The 26,239-nt window shown below is 24.7% G+C and overlaps 1 protein-coding gene across 9 annotated transcripts in view; it reads left to right on the top strand.

The window, feature by feature from the left end:
- The window catches only part of LOC129980900 (potassium voltage-gated channel subfamily H member 2-like), a 369,894-nt gene that overhangs the window by 167,839 nt on the left and 175,816 nt on the right, over positions 1–26,239 (top strand). For all 9 annotated transcript variants that reach the window (XM_056091370.1, XM_056091369.1, XM_056091364.1 and 6 more), the window contains exons 2-3: positions 16,127–16,357; positions 23,383–23,526. In XM_056091370.1, coding sequence (XP_055947345.1) covers positions 16,127–16,357; positions 23,383–23,526 — 375 coding nt within the window. The remainder of the gene's footprint in view (positions 1–16,126; positions 16,358–23,382; positions 23,527–26,239) is intronic.

Genomic DNA, 26,239 nt, shown 5'->3' with positions numbered 1-26,239 from the left:
GGGAATTTTATTCTTATAAAAATTATTATTAGTAGTAAAATTATTACTATAAGTATCAGTAAAATTATTTTAACAATTAGTTTCCCTTTAGTTAATATATTATTAATTTTTTAAACTGTTTGAAAATTTATTAAATGAATGCGAATATTTAATCTTTAATAAGATTATACTATAAATTTGAAATTAGCTGTGCGAATAACTACCAAAAATTACTATAGTTTTTAATAGTTTTTATTTAATTATTAAAAATTATATCTTAATATATGATCTAATAATTGGATTTATTTAATAAAATTAGTTTGGTAAAAATTAAATAAAGAAATGAAAAATACTAAATTTATATAAAAAAACAGCTTATATCTTAATTATCTCATTATTTTTGAGTACTTAATGTTTTCTCATGTTGCAAGAATTGAGCTAAATTTGAAACACTTGGAAATAAAATAAATTTTCATTACAAAATTATGACAAATTGAAATAGAAACAAATTAAATAAATTAATATAAAATATTGTATTGCTGCACTTTATTTATCTCAAAGAATTTTTGAATATTAAATGACTGATATTTTCTACGTAAAACAATCTTTTATCATATAAACATGAAAATTTGCAATCTATTTATCCGAAATTTCAAAAAGTCGATGCTACAATCATTCTCTTTCGAAATATTCATTAAAAAAAAATTTTTTTTTAATTCGTCGTATGTTAAAATTCTAAGTAAATTAATTTTATTAGATTATCAATGGTGGAACATGATGGTTGCGTTCTGCTTAATAATTGTACTTGTATATTAGTAACTCATTTCAGAGAAGCGATTCTATATATTGAATGTATTCTAAGAAGGATCTCATGGTCAGTGACATGCTGCTTACAGTGTTTAACACGTGTTAGATTATATTAAGGTTAAGATGGGGCAGGTAGAGGTGTATTAGTCAATCTATATAGACAAGGGTATCCTATCCATGCATTACTCCTATAAACTCCGATTCGAAAGTGGTATTATAACCGCCTTGTAATGTAAGAGTGTTATTTATTGCATTTAAATAAGGAGATGTGTAAATCTTGTATCCTATCCATGCATTACTCCTATAAACTCCGATTCGAAAGTGGTATTATAACCGCCTTGTAATGTAAGAGTTGTGACTACTTGTGACTAGTTGTTGATTTTATATTTTAAGATATATTCTTTCTCCAATCATAAATAAGCACCACTTTATTTTTTGTGAAAAGTATTAAAGGCAGAATTTTAATAAAAATGTACCGTACAATAATAGATTTTTACTGTTCGGGATCCAATAAAAATATCCTACTTTTAGTTTAAAATAATAAACCCTATTCTAATATTGTGCAAAAAAAGGAAAAGTCTGATTCAAATAAAAATTTTGCTTTGAAGTAAACTTCTGTTTTTGTATAGTTTGAGTATGGGATTTTAGGCTTATCTGTTCACATAATGTTCATGTTAAAGTGCCATTATTTCTGGCAGTTATTCTAATAAACAACTTCCTTTAAATAATAGTTATATTATCTATATAATATTATTAACTTAGAAGATAAGATTAAAAAAATTTCATGTATCTAACTTTATATTTTGAATCTAAGTAGTATATAAATTCATATTTTATAATTAAATGCAATATCAGAGACATATACAATATAGACATATACAATCATCCAAGATATATATAATGCATATGCAATATAATTCAGGTTATTTGATATGTATCTGGATACCAATATCTTGATACATAATGAAATTTTCATAATAAGATATGTGAGTGTATTGGAAAATACAATGATGTTGTTGTTCAAGAAAACAATCAATCATATTAAACATTCTTGTCGCTAATGATCTCTGCACTATTTCCTTTGTATTGGAATATAAATAAAATCAACTTAACATTAATTACTATAATAAGCCTTAATTCAATGAAGTATATTTGATTTTCATATACTGCCAGTTAAGAAGCTCAAAGTTTGTAATATTATTCTTAACAATTTCAGAAATATTTTTCACGTGTTTTTAAAAGACGAGTGGAATTTTAGAATTTATTTTTTCTTTCTAAAAGTCCATATCGTCCAGTTTTACAAATTCTTTGACTTTATTTTTGAAAAAAAATTGCACATCGTGTTGAGTATTTCAAAATCTGAAATAATATTTCTCTAAAATGTATTAAAAGTTTAAGTTTAATATACAACGTACAATTTTTTTTTAAGTTTTCTGATCGTCTTATTAGTAAAATATCATTGTAATGAAATACAGGCTATTTGAAGAGGTCTGCAGCAGTAAATGCAGTACTGATTGCAAAAATTTTAGAATATATTGCCATCCAAAGAGTTTTAAGAATTTGTAAAAATTATTTTTGTAATTGTGGGTGAAAAATAATAAAATAATGTTCCAGATGAAGGACTAAATCATTACAAGCATAATTATTTCAAACATCATTCCTCAGATCAAAACTCTCACTTGTCAATTTATGAAAATACTTAATTTTCAAACATTCTATAAATAAAATTCAATTTATGTGATTTAAAATCATTTGCATTAATTTAAAATTTTAAAAACTACATATTCTTTCGTCAATCAGAATGTCAGAAGCCATCCATTCAGTGGAATCATAACTTATCATAGTCTTAAAAATTAAATCCGGTGAAAGGAGAAATAGGAAATATTTGGCATTATCTGTTAGCATAATGAATAAATGTATTGTTTCAAAGGTTTTTTTAAATTTAAATTTTAAAAAATTGGCTTAGAATTTTAATTATGCATTACTACAATATTACCAAGCAATTTTTAAATAAAATTATTTTCATGATTTTTACTACATTTCAGTTTTTGAAAGTAAAATTTGAAATTATTTTAAAATAGCAAATATTTATTGCAAAATTTCAAGTTATCTCATATCAACTTAATATTTTTTATGCAAGAGATTCTTTTATATAAAATATTATGAAACACAAGATCTTTCTATCGTTTGCAATTTTATTTTTATTTGAAAAGAAAAAAAATTCACTCAAATAATTTTAATATATCGTAGTTCCTCGAAAATTCATAAAATTACGACTGTTCCAAAAGATTTTTAAACATTACAAAAAAACAAACCTGTATTTTCGGTAAAGTTTTAATAAATTTTTAAAAATGATTAAAAAAATTTAGTTAAAACTAATGAGGGGAAATTTAAGTGAGTACTTATAACACGGAATTCTTAAGCAGCCATTTTCAACAATCAATTCAATCTTCATCAGACGTTGAAAATCAGTAGTAAAGTTTTGTGTAAATATTTAAGTAAACGGAAAACCTCAGAACGATTATCAAGTTAAAGAAACATTCTTCGGTATTATCAAAGTAAAATAAATTATATTTAACACTTATGTTTGATTTTTCTACTTCTTTAAATTCTGTTTAATAAACAAATCTTGGAGCCGCAGTATTGCTTGCTTATGCAATACTGCGAATATACAACGGAAATATAGTTTTCGGAAATAAATATAATAAGAAAATAATTATTCAGTTACTTGTCCCGAAACTTGCCTTATAGCCTTTCACATACTTCATAGCGTTTATAATCAAAATTTTAAAAAAAAAATCATTAGTTTAATTTTTTTACGAAAAAAATTAACGTTTCAGTTTTACTTAAATACATTTAATGAAAAAGGAATTATTAAAAATAAATCTTTTGTCATTTTTCATTTAAAAATAGGCGTTGCCCTTATTATACTTTCTTTAGGGCCCAGTTGTCTCTAATTAAAATCTTCGGATAAATCTAATTTTTAATGGTCTCCGTAATATTTAAATCAGTCAGATTAAACAATATTATAAAATTATAAGTATTTTCTTTTTCCCTCAGGAATAAATACTTCAAATATTATAATGATAAAATATAAATTTATTGCAGAATATATAAAGTAATATATGTTCAAATAATATTATAAAGGAAGTCAACCGATGTTATGAGTTTCTGATGGCATAGAATTTCACTAAAAGTGTACAATTCTATTGAATATTATGAAAATAAATTCATAAATTTTCGTTGAAAAGTCTCTTAATGAAAGTGATTCCCTCAGGTCATTGTCAGGTATTTTCCTTCAATTGCATAAAAGATTCTCTTTTATGCGAATCAATTACAATAACATTTGTTATTACAATTGACTCATTTGCCTTATAGTTAATCTCGTTTTGGTTGCTTCAAATTTTTCATTTAGAAGAGTAACTAAATATTATTCTTCTATTAAAATAATTCAGACATTTACTTTGGAGATATCTTTATTTAGTTATATTGTAGAATATAAGTTTCTAGGAAATTAAAGAAATGAGAAATTCTGCAATTTATTTAAAAGATCATTTGTAAAATTATATTGTAATAGGAGCATTGTAGAATTGCTAAAACAAATGGAGGATAAATAAATCACCATAAAACAAACGAAGGAATATTTTCATTTAAAATCTAAAATTTGTTTATTTAACGAATACTTGCAGCTTTTATTTTTGAAACCGAAGAAACTTTTTTTCTGAAGTACATACTTATTTTATTTTAAGAAAAACAATTGGAAGTTAATTTGTCTGAAATTAAGAATTTTTCGAAAAACCATTTGAAGTAATGTAAATCCTTTTTGTCAATTTACTGCGTATAATAACTGTTAATATAAAAAATTTTAATGTTTGAGACAGTATTAAATAGGATAAAACAAATATATAGTAGCAATTTATTTTTGAATTGCAAGTATTTGCAATTATCTTTATTTCTATGTCCTTTTTTATACTAATTTATTTTTATCTATTTGAAAATACAAATGATTATTTTAATAGAAAATGAATAATTTTCCAGTGGCAACTAGAATGGAATATTATTTTATTTTTTCCAAAAGAAATATGTATTCTTTAAACAGCTTTGCTTATGTACTTTAAATATTAGAAAAACAGTTTTTCATCAAATAAATACAGATTTTAAATTTCTGAATTTATTTGATTTTATTAATTTGCAAATATTATTTAAAACACATTTTTTTTTCAAATAGCGAAAATATATTCATGTTTGAAACAATATTCAAAGTTGGATTTTTCAGCAAAAATAAAATAACATATAATGGCTAAATTAATTTGTTATTTATATTACGTATGGGAATTTTTTATGAATAATATTTATTAATGGCATATATTTTTATATTTCTTCCTAAAAACTCTATTTTTTTAAAAACAAAATTATTTTTAAGAAATTAATTTTTTAAAAAATTAAGTCTTTTTTTTTTATTATTGTTCTTGTTGTATTAACATTCTTTGTACTGATCTGATAACATCATAACAAATATAACAATTTAAAATTTTTCCGAATATTATTTATATTAAAACATATATCGTATTTTATTTAAACAACTATGTTTGCTGTTTTAACAAATTCTATAGAAAATAATTTATTAAATTTCAAGATAACTTTTCCATTTTTGTAGGAATATTCATTTTATATTTTTATTGACAATGATTTTTTTTATCGACTAAATTTAAATTTGCTATTCTTATTTTTGATTAATGATTGTACGGTTTTAAGAACAATTGTATATGTTTGGAAGTAAAAATGACTGTGTAATCGATTGAAATATTGTTAAAAACGCAGAAATATTTCAGAAATGTGAGAAGGTAAAATTTCAAATTTAATTACCAATACTAAGTATAGTTAAATTTTTTCCAAAAGCTCTGCCTGAAAAATTTGCTTATTTATATTATCAAGTTCGGAAAATATACATCTCTCCTGTATTAAATTTATATGTTTATTTGTAGAAAAGCATTGAATAGTTTAAGATTTTTGCTATATTTCAAACAAAAAAAAATTTTAATGTGATATTTAAAAGGATTTCACATATTAACAATATTATCATAGTGTTTTAGAAACTTTGTTTTCCTATTTAAAGTTCTAACTATTCATTTTCTTAATATCAGCAAGCAATGTTGTTGTATTTAAATAATAAGGAAACTTTAACAGCTCAAACTCCTTATGTTTATGACTGCAAAATTCTTGGAAATTATTTTTAGTAAAATATTATTTATATTGAAATTTATAAATATTCTCAGATAATGATTATTATACCCGAGTTTGTTTCACAATTTTATTTTGCAGTTCATTATTATATTTTATTTTTCTACAAAACACGCCTTAATATGTGTTAATTCGTGTAAATATCTGTATGAAAAGCGTAATTTGAAAAAATAAAGTTTGAATTTTAAACTATTTTAGCATTGATTGAAAAGTATTATTCTATATATTAATTTTTTTATAAAATTGCTTTAATCCTTAAATTGAAGGATGTTATTAGTAAATAATTTTATTTTATAATAACTAATTTCTCGAATTAAGTGAAAAATGGTAAAAAAAAATCAGGAAATCTATAAAGACTTTTCGTTTTTATTAAATGTTTTTAATTACATTAATCCATTATAAATTCCCAATGCTACTTGCATTTGATATGTTAAATAACTTCCCCATCCGCTGCATTAACTTCAACAAAATTAACTTATTGCTATTATTTTGATAGAAAATTTCAATTAACAATAAAGATGCTCTAATGTGACTGCATGAATTGTGAAACGTTTTATTTTTTATAAATTTACTCAAAATTCCTCATTCATTTTATCACAATATTATAAATTTTTATTTATTAAGCATTTTTTTATAAAAAGAAAGATTGTAACATAGGATGCTAATAAGAAATCATTACATTTACGCAGTTAATCCATTAAAATTTATTTTCTTGATGTTAAAGGCATACTTAAAATTTGTTTCAAATAATTTCATTCGTTTATCAATTCTTATGGGAAACAACCAACTCTTTATTTCAGATGAAATAAAATGTACCTAAAATTTTCGGCAAAATACCTTTCATCTTCTTACCAGATTTTATTGAACTTGTAAGCGAAAAATAATTACATTAAAGTATCATCCACACATTCCATTTTATTCACTCCTTTTCCCAGAAAAGGGAAAATGATTTTTCCATTGATTTTGCGGGGTCGCCTATTTTCCTGAGAATATTTTTTATTTATGTGATTTTGACGAATTAGGTTTCAGGAGAGATGGAAGAGGCGACAGTGTTCTTTATCCCTCATGTCAGTGTACACATCCTCTGCTGTTTACTCTTCCAAATATTTTTCTTTCGCACGCTACAAGATAGACAGTAGAATAAAAGAATGGAAAGAGGGAGTTATAAAATAACGTTCGAAATAAAATCGCTGTTATAGTCTTATTTTGGGAAAATGTATTAAATCGATTCAAGGTGCTAGAAAAAAATTCAATTCGTATTGAAATAAATTGTGTGAATTTTTTTTTAGTTCATTCTTTGATATTATGGTTTGGAGAAAATGCGATTTCTGATATGAAGGGTTATTTTGCACGCTAAATCCCAATAAAACAAAATAAGAAATATCCGAAAAAATATAAAATAGGTCTAAAATTATTGTATAATAATTATTTTTAAGATATGTAATACATTTTTTCTAAATCCATTATTTGATTATCCATTATAAATTGGTTATTAAATAATATCCATATTGAATAAATTCATAATTATCAATTTATTCAATTTATTTATTATGCATTTTATTAAAATCCATTAATAAAATACATAATTAAAATAAATTATATGCAGTTTTTTTACCTTTTATGTGCGTTTATATGAGGAATTGTGTTTCTTCAAAGATTTTTTATTTAAAAAGAGAGATATGAATGAAATTTTGAATATATAAAATAACATCAAAATCAAATTGAAACTCTTTAAAAATTATTTTTTTAATTAACCTTTTGATCACTAAGCCAGCCTAAACCGGACATGAAAGTTGCATGCCAAAAAGCCGTTTTTTGATGGGTTTCTTTTCCAAACTAAGAATTCAGAATGTAAAGTAATGACATCGTAAGCAATAACTTTCTTTAAATCTTGCACCTCTCGTTTAAAACATAAATCGACACCAAAATGAATCATTATTACAGAGCATTCATAACCTGGTAAATAGCAAAGGGGTTAAAACATAATAGAAGATAAATTTTAAGATTCAATTTGGAACATATAAAGCATATTGACATAATTTTTATTTCAATGTTACGCGAGTGTAAAAATATATTTTAGTTCATTAAAAGCTTTAAAACTCTAAAAGTTTCAGAAAATTGATATTAATAGCATATATTCAAAGAAATAGGAGAAATTCATTATGAAACATAAAAGCTTGAAATCCTACAAATTCATAAAGTGTGCAAAAATTCCCTTTAATTTGCATGATTATAAATTTTCTTTTAAAGATCTTTTATGCAAATATTAATCATTTTGAGAAACTGAATGCATACATTATGTTTTGTTTAAAAATTATAGGAATTAAAGTTATTTGATTGATTTATTAGACTAGAAAATATTTTATGCTAAGGATAATAATCTTGAACAATAGGATAAATGCAATATGTCAAAAAACTTTGTGTTTTTGCAATATGTCAAAATACTTTGAACATCTTATTAAATGTATTTTGAAAACTAGAGTTTTTCTTTTTAGCACTGCTTATGACTTTCATGAGATTCTAAATTAATGTTTTACTTTTAAATCTGTATTATTTTTTCTAACAAATTTGAACTAAGAAATGTAAACAAATATATCAACTTGAATTAATATAATTTCTTTTATTTTACGTCCATTCTTTTAGCAATTAAATTATTCATGAAGATGTTAAGTAAAGAAGATATTTTATTGTTAGAAAATATGGCAGTTTTATTTTGAAATAACATCAACGAGTTTGAGTGCCATCGGAATATTTATTTAATATGTACATTGCTTTCATTCTCTTTTATCCTAAATTTATTTATGTCAAAGATGTGATTATAAAAATATAATATCTATATATAATCAGATATATCTGCTTCCTTTATATCGATTGATTTTTTTAAAAAAACAATTCGTATTTCTCGAGATTCTTAAGATTTCACTTTATATAAATTGTTTAGGTATTATAGGTAAACTCCTTAAAAGCAAAGAGACGATTTATAAAACTGGAGGTAATTTTTTTTTCTGTACATCGTTTAATGTTTTAGAAAAAAGATTAAGAGACTATCTTTTCTGCGTTTCAGCTACCTACATATAAAGCAAGAATAAAGTTTAAACAAAACGGAAAATATTTTCCATTCCATTTATTTCACATAAAGTGGTATATTTTCGGGAAAGTAAAAGTAATAACTCTAAAATATGATATAATGGATTCCAGATCATTTAACTTAATTTTTGGATGCTTATAAACTTCGACAGGACTTAATGGGTTTGACTTTGGAAAATTCGTTTTTGTTATATTAAGCAGGATTACTCTTGACTTTTATTGGTAACTCTTTAAAACTTACTAGTAATATTTTTAGAATTGTTTCTAAAAGTTTCTATTTCTATCTAAAAGAATTTTATTTGGTTTGATTTGTTGAATGAAAGTTGCATCTTTCAAGAAGATTTGTTGGACATTTATTTCATAACTTTTAACCACGGTCAAATAAGAAAGATGTTAACTGTTTTAAAGTATCTTTTCTGAAATTTCAAAGCATATAATCATAGAAGATGTCTTGCCAGATTAGATTTCTGATAAATCAAGTAGAATCTAAGTAGAGTGAGAAATAGAATCTCCAATTCTTCTAGTATTACCAATACTTCTATTCAAATCGAGATTAATGCAAAATCGTTCTAGTCTTGCTTTTTTAGCATAAGATACTGTGCAAAAACTTTATATAAGTCCTACCAACCATACCATTATAACCACTTTCTCTGATTGTTTAAAAAATGCTTTATGTAATCTCTGTATACTGAGCTGCTATTGTTTACTTAAAATTCTTTTATTGTTCCGAAAATACATTTAATTTTATAATCTCTATAGATATATAGATCTATTTATATTGGATTGGCAGTAAAAATTATTTGAATTTTATTTTTTATACATTTAAAATATTTTTACAAGAAACATTTTTAACATACTTTAATCTTTGTATTATTCACCATCAATAGATACAATATTCGAAGATGTCAATGTCCGGAACTAACAATTTTTGAATAATTCAATCTTTCTATTTTTAAGAAAGTCTCGGGATATTTAATTTGAAACTATAAAATTTGAGCTATTGTCTTATTTGTTTTCGCGAATTCAAATAGTTCATCTGATTTAGTTACGAGTTTTGTTATTTAATTATAAATAAACTTATCAAGATATTCTGTTACATAATAAATAATTCCATTTTAGTATCCAAATCTAAAGAAATAATGAATGAAATTAAATTATACTATTCATTGAGGGTGGGAATTTTTTCAATAGAATATAAATAGATGTATTTTAGTTCGGTACTAGTAAATCGAATCTGATCCAAATTTCACATATCACTTCTCATCTCATCTTCAATCTGAAATAAATTATTAATATCAATTGCCATAAACAAATTTGGAATACGAGATTAAGAATCAACTAAATATTGATAGTATCTTATTTTAGGAACTCTAATGAAAGAAATATAATATTAATTAATTAAATTGATTGATACTTAAATATATTTTTGCATCAAATTTATTACGTTTATGAAATGTGTATAATAGATTCTTAATTTGATTAATAATAGTAGAAAAAATATTTAATGAAATTTTATTAGAAGTACAATTTTATTTACTAATATACTGATGCTAACATAACAGAATACCTGATAGAATTTTTGATTATTCAAGACACGCTATAAATTTCTACTAATATAATCTAGAAATAACAAGAAATTTTTATAAAAATTATAGGATTTAAATATGTGTTAAGAAGATAATTCTATTATTGTAATATGATACATTTAAATGAAAATACAGATTCAACTAACTAATTAAGAACAAAATTTTATAAAATGTATAATATGTTTTCGGTTGAGGGTTTGAGTATTTCTTAAAAGTATCCTCAAACAATTTTATTTTTAAAAAAACTTAAATTTTAAGCATTTAAAATGTAATTTTTTTGCTTTGATTTTGTTAAACAGATTTATTTTGTCAATTTTTAAAAGTAGCTTATAAAAAAATTAAATTATATAAACAGATCATCTATTATTATTATTCAAAATGAGAGCTTTTCTCCTGATCTTTAATGCATTTTAGAACATTTATTTATTGTTTTTGTACATTACTGAACCTTTATACCGAATTGTTTGTAGAGAAATTTTCGATATACAACTTCATAATAGTTTCATATTTTCTTTCATACTTCATAATTTCTTCATCATAGTTTTTTTCTTTTGAATCATAAAATTTAAACGGTCCTCTTTCAAAATCACTGTTTCCTTTTCTTTCAAAACATGCGTTTTCCCATTTCACAAAAAATGGAAGAGTAATTTTGGTTTCAAATTTAATAATTGCCTTTTGTAGAAAGAATTATTGACGATAAATAAATTTTAAAAAATTATATTTGGAGGAAATATTTTAATTTCGCTCTTCTTTTTTTAACCAAATAAATGTAAATATTTAAAAATACTTCTAAGAGAAGCATGTTTCCTAGAAAAACTTTTATAATAAATAAAAAGTAATTTAAATATTCTAAAAATCCCAATTTTTATTCTATTTAGCATTCCAAAGTTTGTAATAAATTACCAAGTACATCCTACACAGAAACTCCACTTTTAACTCAATATCTTCTATAATCTAACATTCTAATGCCATCAGTCAAACAATTCCATTTCTACATGAAAATATGATAAGATTTTAAGTGAAAACTAAAATGTCAGCATTTCTCATTGTACAATGAAAGATCTGACAACATCTTTGTTTCCGGCTCTTTTCGGATAATTCATCAAAATTGCTGTTAAAAGAAGAATGAATATTTCATTGTCAGCTGTACGAATTCCAATTGCTTTTTTTCACTTCACTTAATAAAATATCAAGCCTTTTCTAAAGACGCTACGTTCGCGTGATAACTAAGCCGTTTTCAAATGGAAAGAGGTAAAAGGGCTAACTTAGCGTTTTAGTTATAGAACGAAAATGTGAAAGTAGGAGGGATTTTTAAAAGTATTTTTAAATTTAGAGAAATTCTGGAATTGCTTTCTTTCAACTCATGCTTGCTGTCATCGTTAATAGAGTAAAATGCATTCGTTTTTTATGGCTTCACTAAAAACTGGAACAGCTAACGAACGCCGGATTTTTTTTAAAAAATTAAGAACGTTGCAACTGAGCTATTGATTATGACCGAAAAGAAGAATGCAGGGGTGTGCATACTGAAAAAAATCAGTTTTTTTTAAAAATTATTTAACAGTATTTTTTATTTTCTTTTAAAAAGTATTAATAAATGTACTTTTTAAACGCAGTTTAAGGCTTCGAAAGTTTGGAAATAGTATTTAATAAATAAAAACATTTTCTTATTAAAAATCACGGTTGGGCCGATTGATTTCTACATCATAGAAATCAATTTACCGTCATATTTAAGCATCTTCTAGCATATCCAGAACTTTTCAATAACGAAAGCCTTGAAGCTCCGTATTTATAGATTTGTCATTTCAGATGCTTTGATATATATTTGTAATATTCTATAAATTGCATTTGCGTCAGATTCTACCTTACACCTTACGATTTTCCTTAATAATGCTAAAATCTATCGCAGAATAAAATGGCTGCATTCATCAACTGATAATGATACATAAAAAATATTACATTACGTAATCTGATTATTATTATTTTATAACACTAAAAATTAAATCATAATATTTCTAATTAGAATTAAGTTAACGCGATTGAACTCGTGAAACTGTAAAACTTGTTTCTTTGCCAAATAACTATCTTGGCGGCGTTGCCGTATTATTGTTGGCTTACTTTTTGAAGAAAATCTTAATTTTAGTTCTTATATACATCTTAATTTTTAGTTCAGAAGATAGGTAATGCAATTCTAATGTTATCTTCAAATTTTTGAACATATTATTTGATAAATTTCTAAAGAAGGTTTTTGCTTTTATCTCTCTTTTTTTTATCTAAAAATTCCATAATTTTAACTAAATTAATTTTTAAAACACATTTGGTTTCACCAATTATAGATTTGTTTCACAGCTTTTTTGGCAATCGAAAAAATAAATATTTTATACCTATAAATATAAACATTTCATATATAAATTTTTAGTTATATAAAAATAATCGTTATAAATTGAATACAATGATAAAATCTAAATTTTTTATTTCTGTTTTAATAAATGAGTATCCAGACATATTTAAATATTTTCTTTCTTAATTATTACATATGAATATAATAAAAATAATTATCCTTTTGGTGAAAAAGATGGGGAAATTTATTGTTAAATTCTAATATCTTTCTTTTTCTTAAGAATCTAAAACAAAATAAGACATATCAACCAATATGCATGTTCATATTTTTTTATTTTATATATATATATCCAATATTTTCATTATATATATTCAATATTCTGCGAATAAAATAATTATGTCTACTTTTTATTGGTAACTTCTACTCAGAAAATTCTAAGTAGAAAAAAAAAATTCCTCTAAGTGCCAAAGCTTATATAATTATGTTCATTAATTCTATCTGACAATTTAATTAACATTTCCAAATCTCAAGAATTCAAAATATTAGGTATATAATTATATTTTTACTCAAATTCATAACATTTTTTTAATATCTACGACATACATTTAACTCCCAACCTTCTCATTCTTTCAGAAGTAAAAGATACATTATATATTTGCTAGAACCGTCTGAATATCATGTTATTCATAGCGGCGAAGCCATAAAAATCAGGAGCCGGGATAGTTCCAAAATGACCTTGGAACTAGCCACTCCTAAAATAGTTGCAACGATCTGAGGAGGAGCGACTGTGAGAAATTGGTTTTAATCAATGCGATTGGGCATTCGTCTTGATAGTTTAGCCGACGGAGGAACGAGTTAATAATAATAAAGAAGGGAAGAGCATTGCCTGCTTTCTCTTATTGGATCAAAGGGAGTGAACATTGGGAGGAGGGCCTGAATCAAAAGCAGTTTCGGCATCTTTCGATCCGAATACGAAAGTTGTTTTGCTTGCGAAGAGAATTTTAATTTCTGTCGTGTCAGCTGAGTTTTGTGCAGAAAATAATATTGCTGTGGACAGTTTTGATGTTTTCTTTTTGGACGTGATTGAAAAAAAGTTGGCTCAGCTGTGCAGTGGGAAAACAGTTTCAAAATATCAGACATTAATTTAATTGATGCTAAACTATTACAAAACTTTCAATAGGTGATCATTATCTCATTTCAATATTTTGTTGTACAGAGAAGCGAGATTATGTAAATTTTGGCGATAATAATTATAGCATTTAATACATTACACACACTAGGGTACATTAGACGATAGTGAATATAAAATCTCTGAAATCATTGTTGATTTTAGTTTTTTTTTTTTTTTCACAAAGACAAACTATTCTTGATGTATAAAAACAATTGTTAACATAATAAGTATTGTACATGAATTTTTTTATGCTAAACAAAAAAAAAATGAAAATTAATCTGTTATTGCTCTTAAAACTAATACCTTATTCCCCTCCTTATTTTGTTACTATGAAATAAGAAGTAAATTGGTATAAATTTTATGTTGTCGCTGTTAGGCAGTTTATTAAATAATGCTATCATTAGAACGTTTTCTCCCTTGCATACTTAGGAGGAGAGACTTAAAAAACATTACTCGTAAGTGAATAAGTGAAAAGAATGTACGATAATTTCTCTTTATTTAGGCAAGCATTTGTACATATGTATTTAATTGGATAATAATTAGATAAAATACGAGTAATTAGATAAAATGGTTTGCATCACTAGAATCCCATTGTCAAAAAGATACTATATTTTAATATTTAAAATTTCAAACTTCTGAAGCAAAATCTGAATATGCTAGTTAAAGTTAGCAAATATTACATCACTGGAATGCATAAAGTTTCATTAAAAAAATTCCAACTTTAAGAAAATAAGGGTAGTTGTAAAAAATAACTTTGATTAAAAATAACAGGATCATAAAAAATAATTTCAATAACCTAAAATTGTGGCCAAATTTTAATTAATATTCTATACGATAACCTTAAGTAGATTTCAGTACTTGGGTACTTTATTCCCCTCCTTATTATTGATTTTGATTCCTATGAATATGGTTACTTCTTACGTCAACAGCAATAATAAAATTATATTGAGTTTAAGTATTAAAAAGTATTTTTAAATTAAAAATATAATGTTCATTAGGAGAATTTAAAATATGTAAAGTATAAAGTGGGAAATGATCATTAAATAATTGTTATTATAAGAATAATATTTACTTGAGATGCAAGTTTTCTTTTAACGAATTAACTTACTCTAAATCAAAAATCGACACTTTCTTTATTTTCTAAATTATTTTAAACCATATCTTAACAAAATTATTACTGAATTATACTTGCTTTTATGTAAAGAAAATTATTGGTTGGAATTGCTTTTTTGAAATATTGTAATGTTTTTGCTCCTTAAATAAATATTAAACAAACAGTAAGTAACGAGTTCGATTGCTACGAAACGGGGGGGGGGGAATACAATAACGCTCTCTTTAGATTTCAGTTATCTTTTTTAATATGAGAATAAAAAAATATCTCACACTTAGTTTAAATTAACATATTATTTTCTGCTCATAATTATTTGATACAGTGAGGTAACGCCAGAGGGCAGGGTGTATTGATGCTTTGGGATTCAATCTAAGGGGATTGGAGACAAAATATTAGTAATTGCCAGTTTTTGAAAACAAATATAATAAAGGGGCGAAGAAAGAAATGCCATTTCTCGCCCATCCTTTCTGTTTACTAAAATCACTAGCATCCACTGAGGTGGGGGGGGGTGAAATAAAGACATTAAACTATGGCCCGGATACCACTAATCTTCGCTTTGATAATTGATTTGATAAAATGTGTATTGTTGCTTCTGTAATATTTCATTTAAATACTTTTCTTTGCAGTAAATATTGATTCAGCACGTTGAATTTAAAACATAAACTACCTTAATCGAATTTATTTTAAATTTTTGACTTAAGGAAACTATTTATAATCACACATCAATATTTCTACAATCTAATTTATATTTATTAAATTCGTTTTATAGTGATGTGTTTCTAATCTAACGTTCTTTTTCTTTGCAGATCGTCGTTTCTTGCTGGCGAATGCACAGGTGGAACAATTTCCTATCATCTACTGTAATGATGGCTTCTGTGATCTGGTGGGGTTTTCGCGGGCCGAACTCATGCAGAAGCCTGCGACGTGCGACTTCCTGCACGGACCCCTCACCAGCTCCCAAGCCACGGCCCAGATCAGGGAGTCCCTTACGACCTGCCTCGAGAAACAACTCGAAATTATATACTATCGGAAAGATGGTAAGCACACATTCATATAGTTCAACACTCTGTATTTGTTTTTTCCTGCAAGTATTGTGAAAAACATGAAAATCTTTACTATAAAAAACTATTTTTTTCCTACAAGTATTTTGAAAAAAAATTAAAAGCTTTACTATAACAAGCTATTTTTTTTTCTTCCTTTCTTTCCTCCTATTTTGAAAAACATGAAAAGCTTTACTGTAAAAAAATATTAAAGTATTAAAATTATAGATATAATGAAAGTAAAAGTTTTGCATTTTATTTTAAAATTAAGTAAATAAATGACTTCTGAAACTTTATAATTCTAAAACTTTCATATTTAATTCGTGCATTTTGATTCCTCTTTATGTAATCGTATTAACTTCAAACCTAATGAAATCTTAGAAAACTTAAACAATAATAGGTTTATTATTATTTTATTTATGAGAAATATTTAAACTGAAAATTTTATGTTACATTTACACTTACTGGTGAATAAACTTAATCTTTAAGATTTTTAAGTGAGTTTTAAAATATTAGAAAGGAAATCGACTGTTTTTCTAATGTTAAAAATTGATTCAATAATTCAATCTTTTGATAATAAATAAGTTTTCTTCTTTAAGTAATTGGAATCGCCTGAAAATAACAGTAAAAAATAAAAGCCGCAAACTCCATCAGTTTGAAAAGAATAAAACATGGCAAATCCAAGAAATCATTTTTTTTAAAAAAATATTTAATTATTTTCAATTTTAAGTAAAGTTTAGAGAATAACTTGCTGAATGTTCAAGATAACATTGTTTTTTGAAAATCGGTGGTATTTTTTTTGGGGGGGGGGGTTATAAATGAGAAATTTGAGCAAAGAAGCAACTGCATTGTCTTTTTTATTAAATTACAATTAATTATCGTTTCTTTAAAGCCTTTTCCAAAAAGTTGTAGTTTTATTATTAAATCTATTTTTTTTTCATATTGTGTATTCTAATAATATATGCATTCTAAAAAAAAGAAAAAAACTCCTTTTTATGAAAAAATCTTAACAGAGAAACAATGAAGAAAATTTGCAAATATTTTCAGGGAGTTGCGTTTGGAAAAACAATGTGCTTATTTGTGCTCACGCATGACATAGCATATTAAAAGTCATTCCCCATGATATTTACAGTTCTGCATTCAACACAAACAAATAAAAAATTGCTACAATCCTTATTATTATAAGAATATTTTAAGAAATTCATTTAAAGTTTTTTTTTATTTCATCTAAATCCTAACTCATATCTCAAAAAGGAAAGGATGAACTCCAAATGCAGAAAAACAAATCATTGCAGGCATGGCATCGCTTCGGTAATTAAGCCAAAAGAAGTGTTTATATTATAATTAATTTTAAAGAAATTTATTGAATATGTAATTGCATTAAAAATACACATCAGCTCTAATTCCTAGTCAAAATTTACACAAATTTGAATTTATTTAATATAAGTTCTTTTTTATTACCTAACATTTTTAATTTGAAAAAATTTTATTCAGAATAATAAAAAGGATTTTTATTGTTCTCTTTTTAACAAAAGTAATTGGTAGTATATATATTTGAACTTCATATTATGGAATTCTAAAAATAAAACATTGTAATGTAAATAAAACACTTTTATCTATCCAAAATGACCATCAAAGAATTATTTACAATTTCCTATTGAAATAACTAAGCGAGAATTGCACATTTTCACCAATAAAAATATTTAAATGAAAAAATAATAGGACGTATAATTAATAAAATGTTGAATAGAGAATAATATGCTAGAGAATCATTTATTTAAATAAGTAAAATTTGACGAAAAAAAATTCGGTAATTTTCTATTTCAAGATACATATTTTTGAAAAGATAAATAAATAAAACTACATAAAATAGTTTTTATTATGTAGCATTATTAAAGATCAAATTTACGAGAAGCATTAGGTAGATTAAGTCTGATATTTTTTTACATAACGAAGGAGATGGATTGCATCGCATATTCTGTCCAAACAAATAGGCAAATAATAAATATTACATGATGGGCTTTTCTTCTGGAATTCTCTTTCGATTCTTTTCCGTCGCAAAATATTTTACAACCTGCACCACAAATTTCTCTTGGGAATGTTTTGCTTTGGTAAAAACATTTAAAATATGTTTTATGTATGTATATGAATTCTTAAACGTTGATGTAAAAAAATTTCTCCATATAGAATAACGAATTTAAAAGTGGATATTACTATACTTCAGAATTTCAAATAAAGGAAATTCGAAAAAAGAATATAAAATTTACATTCATTGGATATTGTTTTCAAAATGATAAAATTCAGGGATTCAAGTAGTTTCTGAAATTTCCAAACGCTCTGGAGTCATCAAAAATGTATAATAATCAAATTTTAATAATTATTACATCGCTAAAATAGTTTTCATAAATAGGAAAATCGAATTAGATAGATAAGTATTATAAATAAACAACTAAACATGATGTTCTCTTCTTGCATTTAGTGGAGGAAATTGCAAAATTGATTTTTATTTCTTTGATAAATTCATTGTTGAATCTGAGTCGAAAGCATCAAAGCGCGATATCATTCTTTCTTTTTTGTTTATGCTTCTCATGGAGAAAAAAAGAGTGGAAAAGTTTCAACTTTTAACTGATTTGAGTAAAAAGTAGTTTCATTTTCAGTTTTCCAATAATAAGTTTTTAATAAAACCAGTAAGGATGCTCTCATTTTTTTTCGCAACGTGGCATATTCTATTCCTAATATAACGAATGAAAACATATATTGTTACGAAAAACATCCGGCTTAATAGGTTAGGTATAAGGTAAAAGGATTTGAATGCGCTAAATAATGAAAGATGCTGCATTAATTTAGGATTTCCGAAAATACGGAGCACAAATAACATAAACACAGCCAAAGCCATAAAAGCATTATTTGTAGGAATTGAAAACACATTTGCAAATAGCAAATCGCTACTTAAATAGTAACACAGCATAATAGCGCACAACTCATTCAGCAATCAATATACTCCAAATAAAGAATTTAATTTTCGTTTCAGCTCTTCTCCTTTTATAGTTTCGCAACAGATTATGGAATTTTCTAAAAGAATCTTCAGGTCTCGATTATTAATAGAGATGTCACCGAAATTCTTATATTTTCTAGACCTTTCTTTTTGTCACCAAATCGTCTTTAATACCAGAAGTCATTGACCTTGCATCCATTAAGAATATCTAAATCTTTTTTCAGTGATTTGAGATATACGAGAAATTAAAACAATAACGAAAATTTAATTTATTGGGAAATTCTAAACTTTTTTACAAGTGTATATTCCTTTGTTGTGCAAATTTTAGTAAACCTTAACAGTTAAGATTGGCATAAATTTGAGTATTAATCTATCACCTTCCTTTGTAATCCAAGAGGTTTATAATTTAAGGCGGTAAACAACCCGGTCAACAACGAAATTAACCGAAAACCCTTACATGGATCTTTTTTAGGTTGTATTTATTCTAATTGTTGTTAAAGATTTCATTTTATGATCAGTTATATGAAATCATTATTATTTAGCAATCCTATTAACTAATAAAATAGTTTTATCACATAGTAAAAAAGGATCATAATAAAAAAAATTATATATAACACTTATTTAAGGTAAATAACTACTTTAAAAAGTCAATTTTTTGCAAAATTATTTGAACACTTATTTAAGGTAAATGACTTCTTTAAAAAGTCGATTTTTTGCAAATTTATTTTTTTATTAATTTTCTTAATATTTGAAAAGTATTAAGAATACAAAGTAAATACAATATTTATATTCTTAATATTTTAACAGGTTCTTTTTTTTTTCATAAAATCTTTAAAATATTATTTTTATTTTTTGGGGGGAGTTTATACTGATCTTTATATTTGTATTTATATAAGTTCTAGTGCTATTTTACATCTTTAGGTGCTAATTTTTCTAATTCTAAATAGATAATTCTTAATCAAATCAAAGAATTTTCTTATGGAAAAACCTCATAAATTTATATATTTCTTATCTGCAAAATTTCAGGTAAATCATTTGAAAAATCTCAAAGCTAGAAGATTTTTGCTTTATAGCGTCTTTTTAGTCAAATAAAAAAAAAGCTTTTTTTTCTATTATTTTTAAAAACTTTTGCTGTTTAACTGGTATAATTTGTTTTCATAGATGTTTTTTTTTAATCTTTTTTATGCAAATATTCAAAAACATCACTATTTTCGAAATTCCCCCCGAAAAATTCATCCCGAAGGTAGTAACATACCTCAAAAAAATTATAGCGACCAATGCTGTTTTGTATTATATTAAATTCTTTGTCTGAAATATGATAAATTTATTCTTATAATAGAAAACTACAATGCATCGTCAAACTGCTTGTAAATCAATAGCTTAGTTTAAATCGTTTGAAATAATCAAAGTCAAAACAAAAGTCAATAAAAATAAATCAAAACAAAATGGGTGAAAATATATATATCCCATATAATCTTATCACCAAACAGCTTACTTAACATTTAATCACCATCATCTGCATCTATAAACAAGCACGTCTTGGATATTAAAAAATGTATATATTATAAGAAAAATTAAATATTTTAAAAATTAACTCGTAAGTAACATCCCTTTTTATAGAAATTTTGTCATACCCGAGCTCATTCAAAATCATCATTCAAACATCACTCTATTAAAAACATCAATCAAGAAATTCATAACACAAAATTATTACGTATAATACAAAATACAGTTCAAAATTCATCTTAGAAATAGTGGAGTAAAAAAAATTAAAGCTTCAAGATAACAAAGATAGTAAATTTATTTACTTCGAAGTTTGGTTTAAATAAAGCAGTGGCATTTTAAAAAAGAATAAACAGTAAAGATTAGTTCTTAAATTTTTTAAATGAAACGGTTGAAATCTTTCGAAACTTGAAAAAAGAAACGTCATTTATGCACAAAAAAAAATACAGTTCTTTGATATTTATGGTTTGATTTTCTTCTAGAATCTTTAAAGAAAAACAATATTTTCAGTTATAAGCCCTTGATCAAAACTATGACTTCAAGTTATATCTACTTATTTCAAATGAGAAATATGAATTCACAATAAAAATTGCTTTTGTAATTATCATCAACTTGGTATGAAACTTGATCAATTAACTTCAAGCAATTTTTTTGTTTATTGTATTCATTTTATATAAAACTATCGAGCCTTATGAGTGAAAAATTGTGCCTTTTCTAAAGATCCCAAATAGGCGTATGGAAATTAGAATTTTCGAGTTCTTGAAACCTCTGTTCAACAGCATACATTTAGATTTGAATTTATACTTGACTAAGTATTTGGAAATATGCATAAACATCAAATTTTATAAAAAAAATGCACTAATTATAGAAAGTTAAAATAGATATAAGCATTTTCAGAAGTTCTTACTTCTGTTTAAATTTCATTTTTTAATTCAAATTATAAGATAAAAAAAATAGCATCATATTTAACTGGAAAGTCTGCTGACTTATTTTCATATTTTAAATTGAAATGGTTTTTAAAATTGAATTACCTTTCTCAGATAGCCGTATTTTAAATTTAAAAAAATACCGCTAGCAAATTTGTGTGTCAAAAAATTTCAATATTTAGTAATTTCTCCTTGAATGGAAACTAAATAAATGGAAGTAGAATCCGATCTATTATCATATTTTCTTAAAGACAAACGTAAAATTACATTATTATGAACAATTATAAAGTAGAGCAAATTTTTACATGGATAATTTAGTTTTTTATTCTTTTAAATAATATTTTTCCATTTCTTATCTTTTAATTTTAAAAAAGAGATGGTTTAATTAATAAAGGTTTATCATCAATAAATACTTTTGCCATCAACAATATCTACTACAATACTTCACTTTTCTTTTTATTTTCTAATTTTTTTAAAAATTGTTATCAATGAAAGGGATTAATTCGCTTCCACATATTTTAAAATAAAGAATGGAATAATTCAGTAAATAGTAGATTTTCATGAAATTTCATTAAAATTAACATAGCAACGAAATAATTTCGAACTCTTTTTAATCAGCATAGAATTAAAATATCATTTTTCGTAAAATGTTCTCTGCTAATAAGGATATATTTTCACAGAAAATTTATCTGTTGGCGATATGTTTTAAACTTAAATTAAATTTATGAATCATAATTTCTGAAGATTTTATTTTCAGACCTCAACTTAACAATATATATTAGCAGCAGCAACAACAGTATTGTACAGTATCTACGCTATGCTATACTGTACAATATTGTTTGATAGTTCATATATATATATTGATCTTGGAAAACAAACCCAAAAATTGCTTTCACAGAAGTTATAGATAACTCTTAAATTGACATCCGGACAACATATATACATTTTATAATAATGGATATATATATTAACGGTTTTAACAGTTTTAAAAGCTCAGTCGATTCAGTGAAGAAAATACAAAGACTTTTCTTTTTTAGCATAAATGATATTTTGTATAATGCAATTAAAGTACAATTTCTTAAAATAAAATTTTTATATTCATAGTAAAAACTCTCATAATTGTTTATATCTAAAATACTTAAAGCGACATTTCATTACTAGAATAGAAGAAATCTATAGCATTAAAAAAAAATCTGAAATGATTTTTGTTTAGATTAACCATATACTGAATACGCCTGACAATTTGATACCTACAATAAAGTAAATGTAAAGAAGTGTTAAGTATTAAATTAACAATTTTTTTTATTTAAATTAAAAACTGTGCTTGAAAAACTTGTAAAACTGTGCTCCTATTATCATAAAATGGCCTACACGTTGGTGTGATATCTTCACGATATTGATTGACATTCAGAAAATCGCGAGATATCGTACGTTTTGCTAATCAAGATATGTAGTAAATTTATATAGTAAATATAGTATATATATTGTAAATTTTGTATTCCTTTCTGCTACACAGTTAATTGTTGAAATTTATCCATTTTCATATGATATGAAATATGCCTATCATAATATTAATTCTATTTTTTTTTCATGCTCAGGGACCAAATTTTTGTGCAGCCAGGTGACAGCTCCTATTAAGAATGAGGAGGGAGAGATCAGCATGTTCATTATGAACTTTGAGGACATAACGGATGCCCCGTATAGAGACGAAGTGGTGACACCTTGCACTAGCCCTTTAATGTGTAAGTATTCAGAAACAAAATGTCTTTAAGTTTTGAAACTTTAGAGAGAAAAAACTCGTATGCATTTCAGGAAATATTTAAAATTCCATTTCGAGTTTTGAAATATTATTCTCCCTGAATGAAAATTTGATTACATATTCTATATTTGTATGTAGAAAAAAAAATTCTAGGAACTCTTGTATAAATGTTATGTAGTATTTTTCATCATTAAATATTTGTCTAATAATAGTAGTAATTTGATATTTTAATACATAGATTGAAATGATATTCATTGAAAGTTTCATTTTCATTCCAAATATTTATCATTTTAAGATTACGATAATGCATCTAACAATATCGTAATATTGTATAATATATGCGCCATCATACATATATTATACGATACTGTATGATATTAAAGAATATCTGTTATATTGTGTAGTTTAATAAAATATCGCGTAATATTGTACAATATTGTGCTACATTCTGTGCTACTTGGATATATTTTTTAAGAAACACCCTTTTCGACACTATTCAAGTCAATTGATAACTTTTAGAATAATTTTACAAAATGTGTTAAAATATTAAACCAAATACTATTTAAGAATAAAAGAGTTAAAATTCTGTTCTGTTACTATCAAAAACTAAATGAAATTCAATTTCCAAAAATAACTAATTTTAAAAAAATTAGTTTTTTTAATGCAATTAGTTTTAAATTTATGCCACGCACATAACTGAAAAGAAAGGGCATTATTAATTAATTAACCTCTGAAAAGCAAAGAATCCTTTTGTACTATTATTATTGCTACAAAAATGGCAATAATATAATTGAAGTAAAAAAATAAGTAACGCAAATTTAAATAATTATTTAAATAACATTCACCATACATTTGTTGTCAGATTGTCCTCTCATATAAATATATAATTAAGAAGTCTTAAAACTAAAATATTTCGGAAATGAATCAATGTCACATATTAATCAATTTCCGAAATTATAATTAACTACTACTGTATTAAGAAAAATTTCCCGTTTGCAGGTCTTTCGTTCAGTAGATGGCGCCACGACTAAATAATCCGCAATAATCGATTGCATGTTTTGTTTTAAAATCGCGGAGCATTCGGTTTCAATGTCATAACGATTTTTAACATTCAAAAAGTCATATTAAAGCTGAGCAATACAAGAATAAATATGAGAATTCAGTATTACTTGTACTATTAATCTGTATTTTATTTTCTATTTGTGAATGCTCCATGTAATTTCAGAATAATGGAAGTTTTAATGTACTGCTCTATCACTCCAAAATTATAGATCGATGCCAAATCAGTTTTGTATTTCTACTGTATTTGCTCTTCTAAAAAGTCAAATTTCAATATTTTGTTATAGCTTCTCTCCTCGACTATTTTCGTTTAAAGAACTACATAATAATTTGTTAAAGTTATTCAATTATTTTATTCAAAAATTGGACTATATTTAACGATTCTTTTCTGTTTGTTGAATCCATTTACAAATTTATTGAGTGACAGATTTTCCACTAGGCAAACTAGTCAACTGCCAAGGACCATTAGACTAAAAAGAATCGCAGAATGATAAATAAAAATAATGCTATTAGCCTAATTGTTAAATAAATAAATACTTAAATATTACAAATTATATATATGAATTATAAATTATTAGGTTAACACTTTGTCAAGGTAATTAGCCTGTCTTCTACCTTTTTCATCACGTTTGCTTGTTATTTCAATATTTACGAACGCAAAGCATCAGCATAAATAATTTTGTGTTCAACTGTGAATGCTACACTCTTGTGAATCATAATAAATTAATGAATAAAGCCATGTTAATTTTTCATAAAGTTACAATCTTTGCATAATAAAAAAGTAACCTAAAATAAATTATTAACATGTTCATTAACTTAAAAAAATGTGTTGAAACATAAAACTGAACTTGGCAAATTCATTAAAAGATGGACTTTATAATGTGCACTATAAAGAGTTATAAAATACCTAAACTTTTCATTAGTTTTGCTCATATTCAGGTAAAACACTTAATTCTCTTTAGAAAGGCCCTATACTACACAATGGCTTGTAAATTCTGATCAAAACATGCTCTAAATTCTTAGAATATAAGATTATTTCTAGTATGTTTTTCTCCTGTATTTTTAAAATGAATCTCTTGTTATTGTACTGTATAGGAGATCAAATTATGATTACTGACAGTAAAAACATATTACAATCACTTGTGTAAAAATATTCACATATTTCACACATGTGAATATTTTTATTTGAATCACATATCGCTGTGTCTTTCTATTGGTGCAAATATGAGTTTGAACATGTATCAATGATTAATTCAATCACAAATATTAGATTAAGTTTGCATTCACTATTTTATCCAATCAGGAATAAAGGATGTGAATTTGTAATGCATATTAAGATGCCTCAGAATCTAAAAAGAATGTGGAGAAATGTAAACACCTTTAGTTTTTCACTTTAGTAATTTTTAATTAATAGTATAATTTATTTCCAGAATTTATCATGGTTAAATATTGCTTCCTTTTCAGTTATTTTAAATATTTAGTAATATTCAAATGCCGATTTTCTATTCACTTATTGTTATATATTCCTTTAAAAATATTTGATTACTGCTAAGATACTTTAATATTTGATAGAATGAATGGAGTAAAGAAACTTAAGTCATAAACGAAAAAATTATTTTGTAATGAGCCATTTATGG

Source organism: Argiope bruennichi, chromosome 8 (assembly GCF_947563725.1).
Source record: "Argiope bruennichi chromosome 8, qqArgBrue1.1, whole genome shotgun sequence".
In the NCBI taxonomy this organism is placed as follows: domain Eukaryota; kingdom Metazoa; phylum Arthropoda; class Arachnida; order Araneae; family Araneidae; genus Argiope; species Argiope bruennichi.
This window is presented reverse-complemented; position numbering and strand designations above follow the sequence as displayed.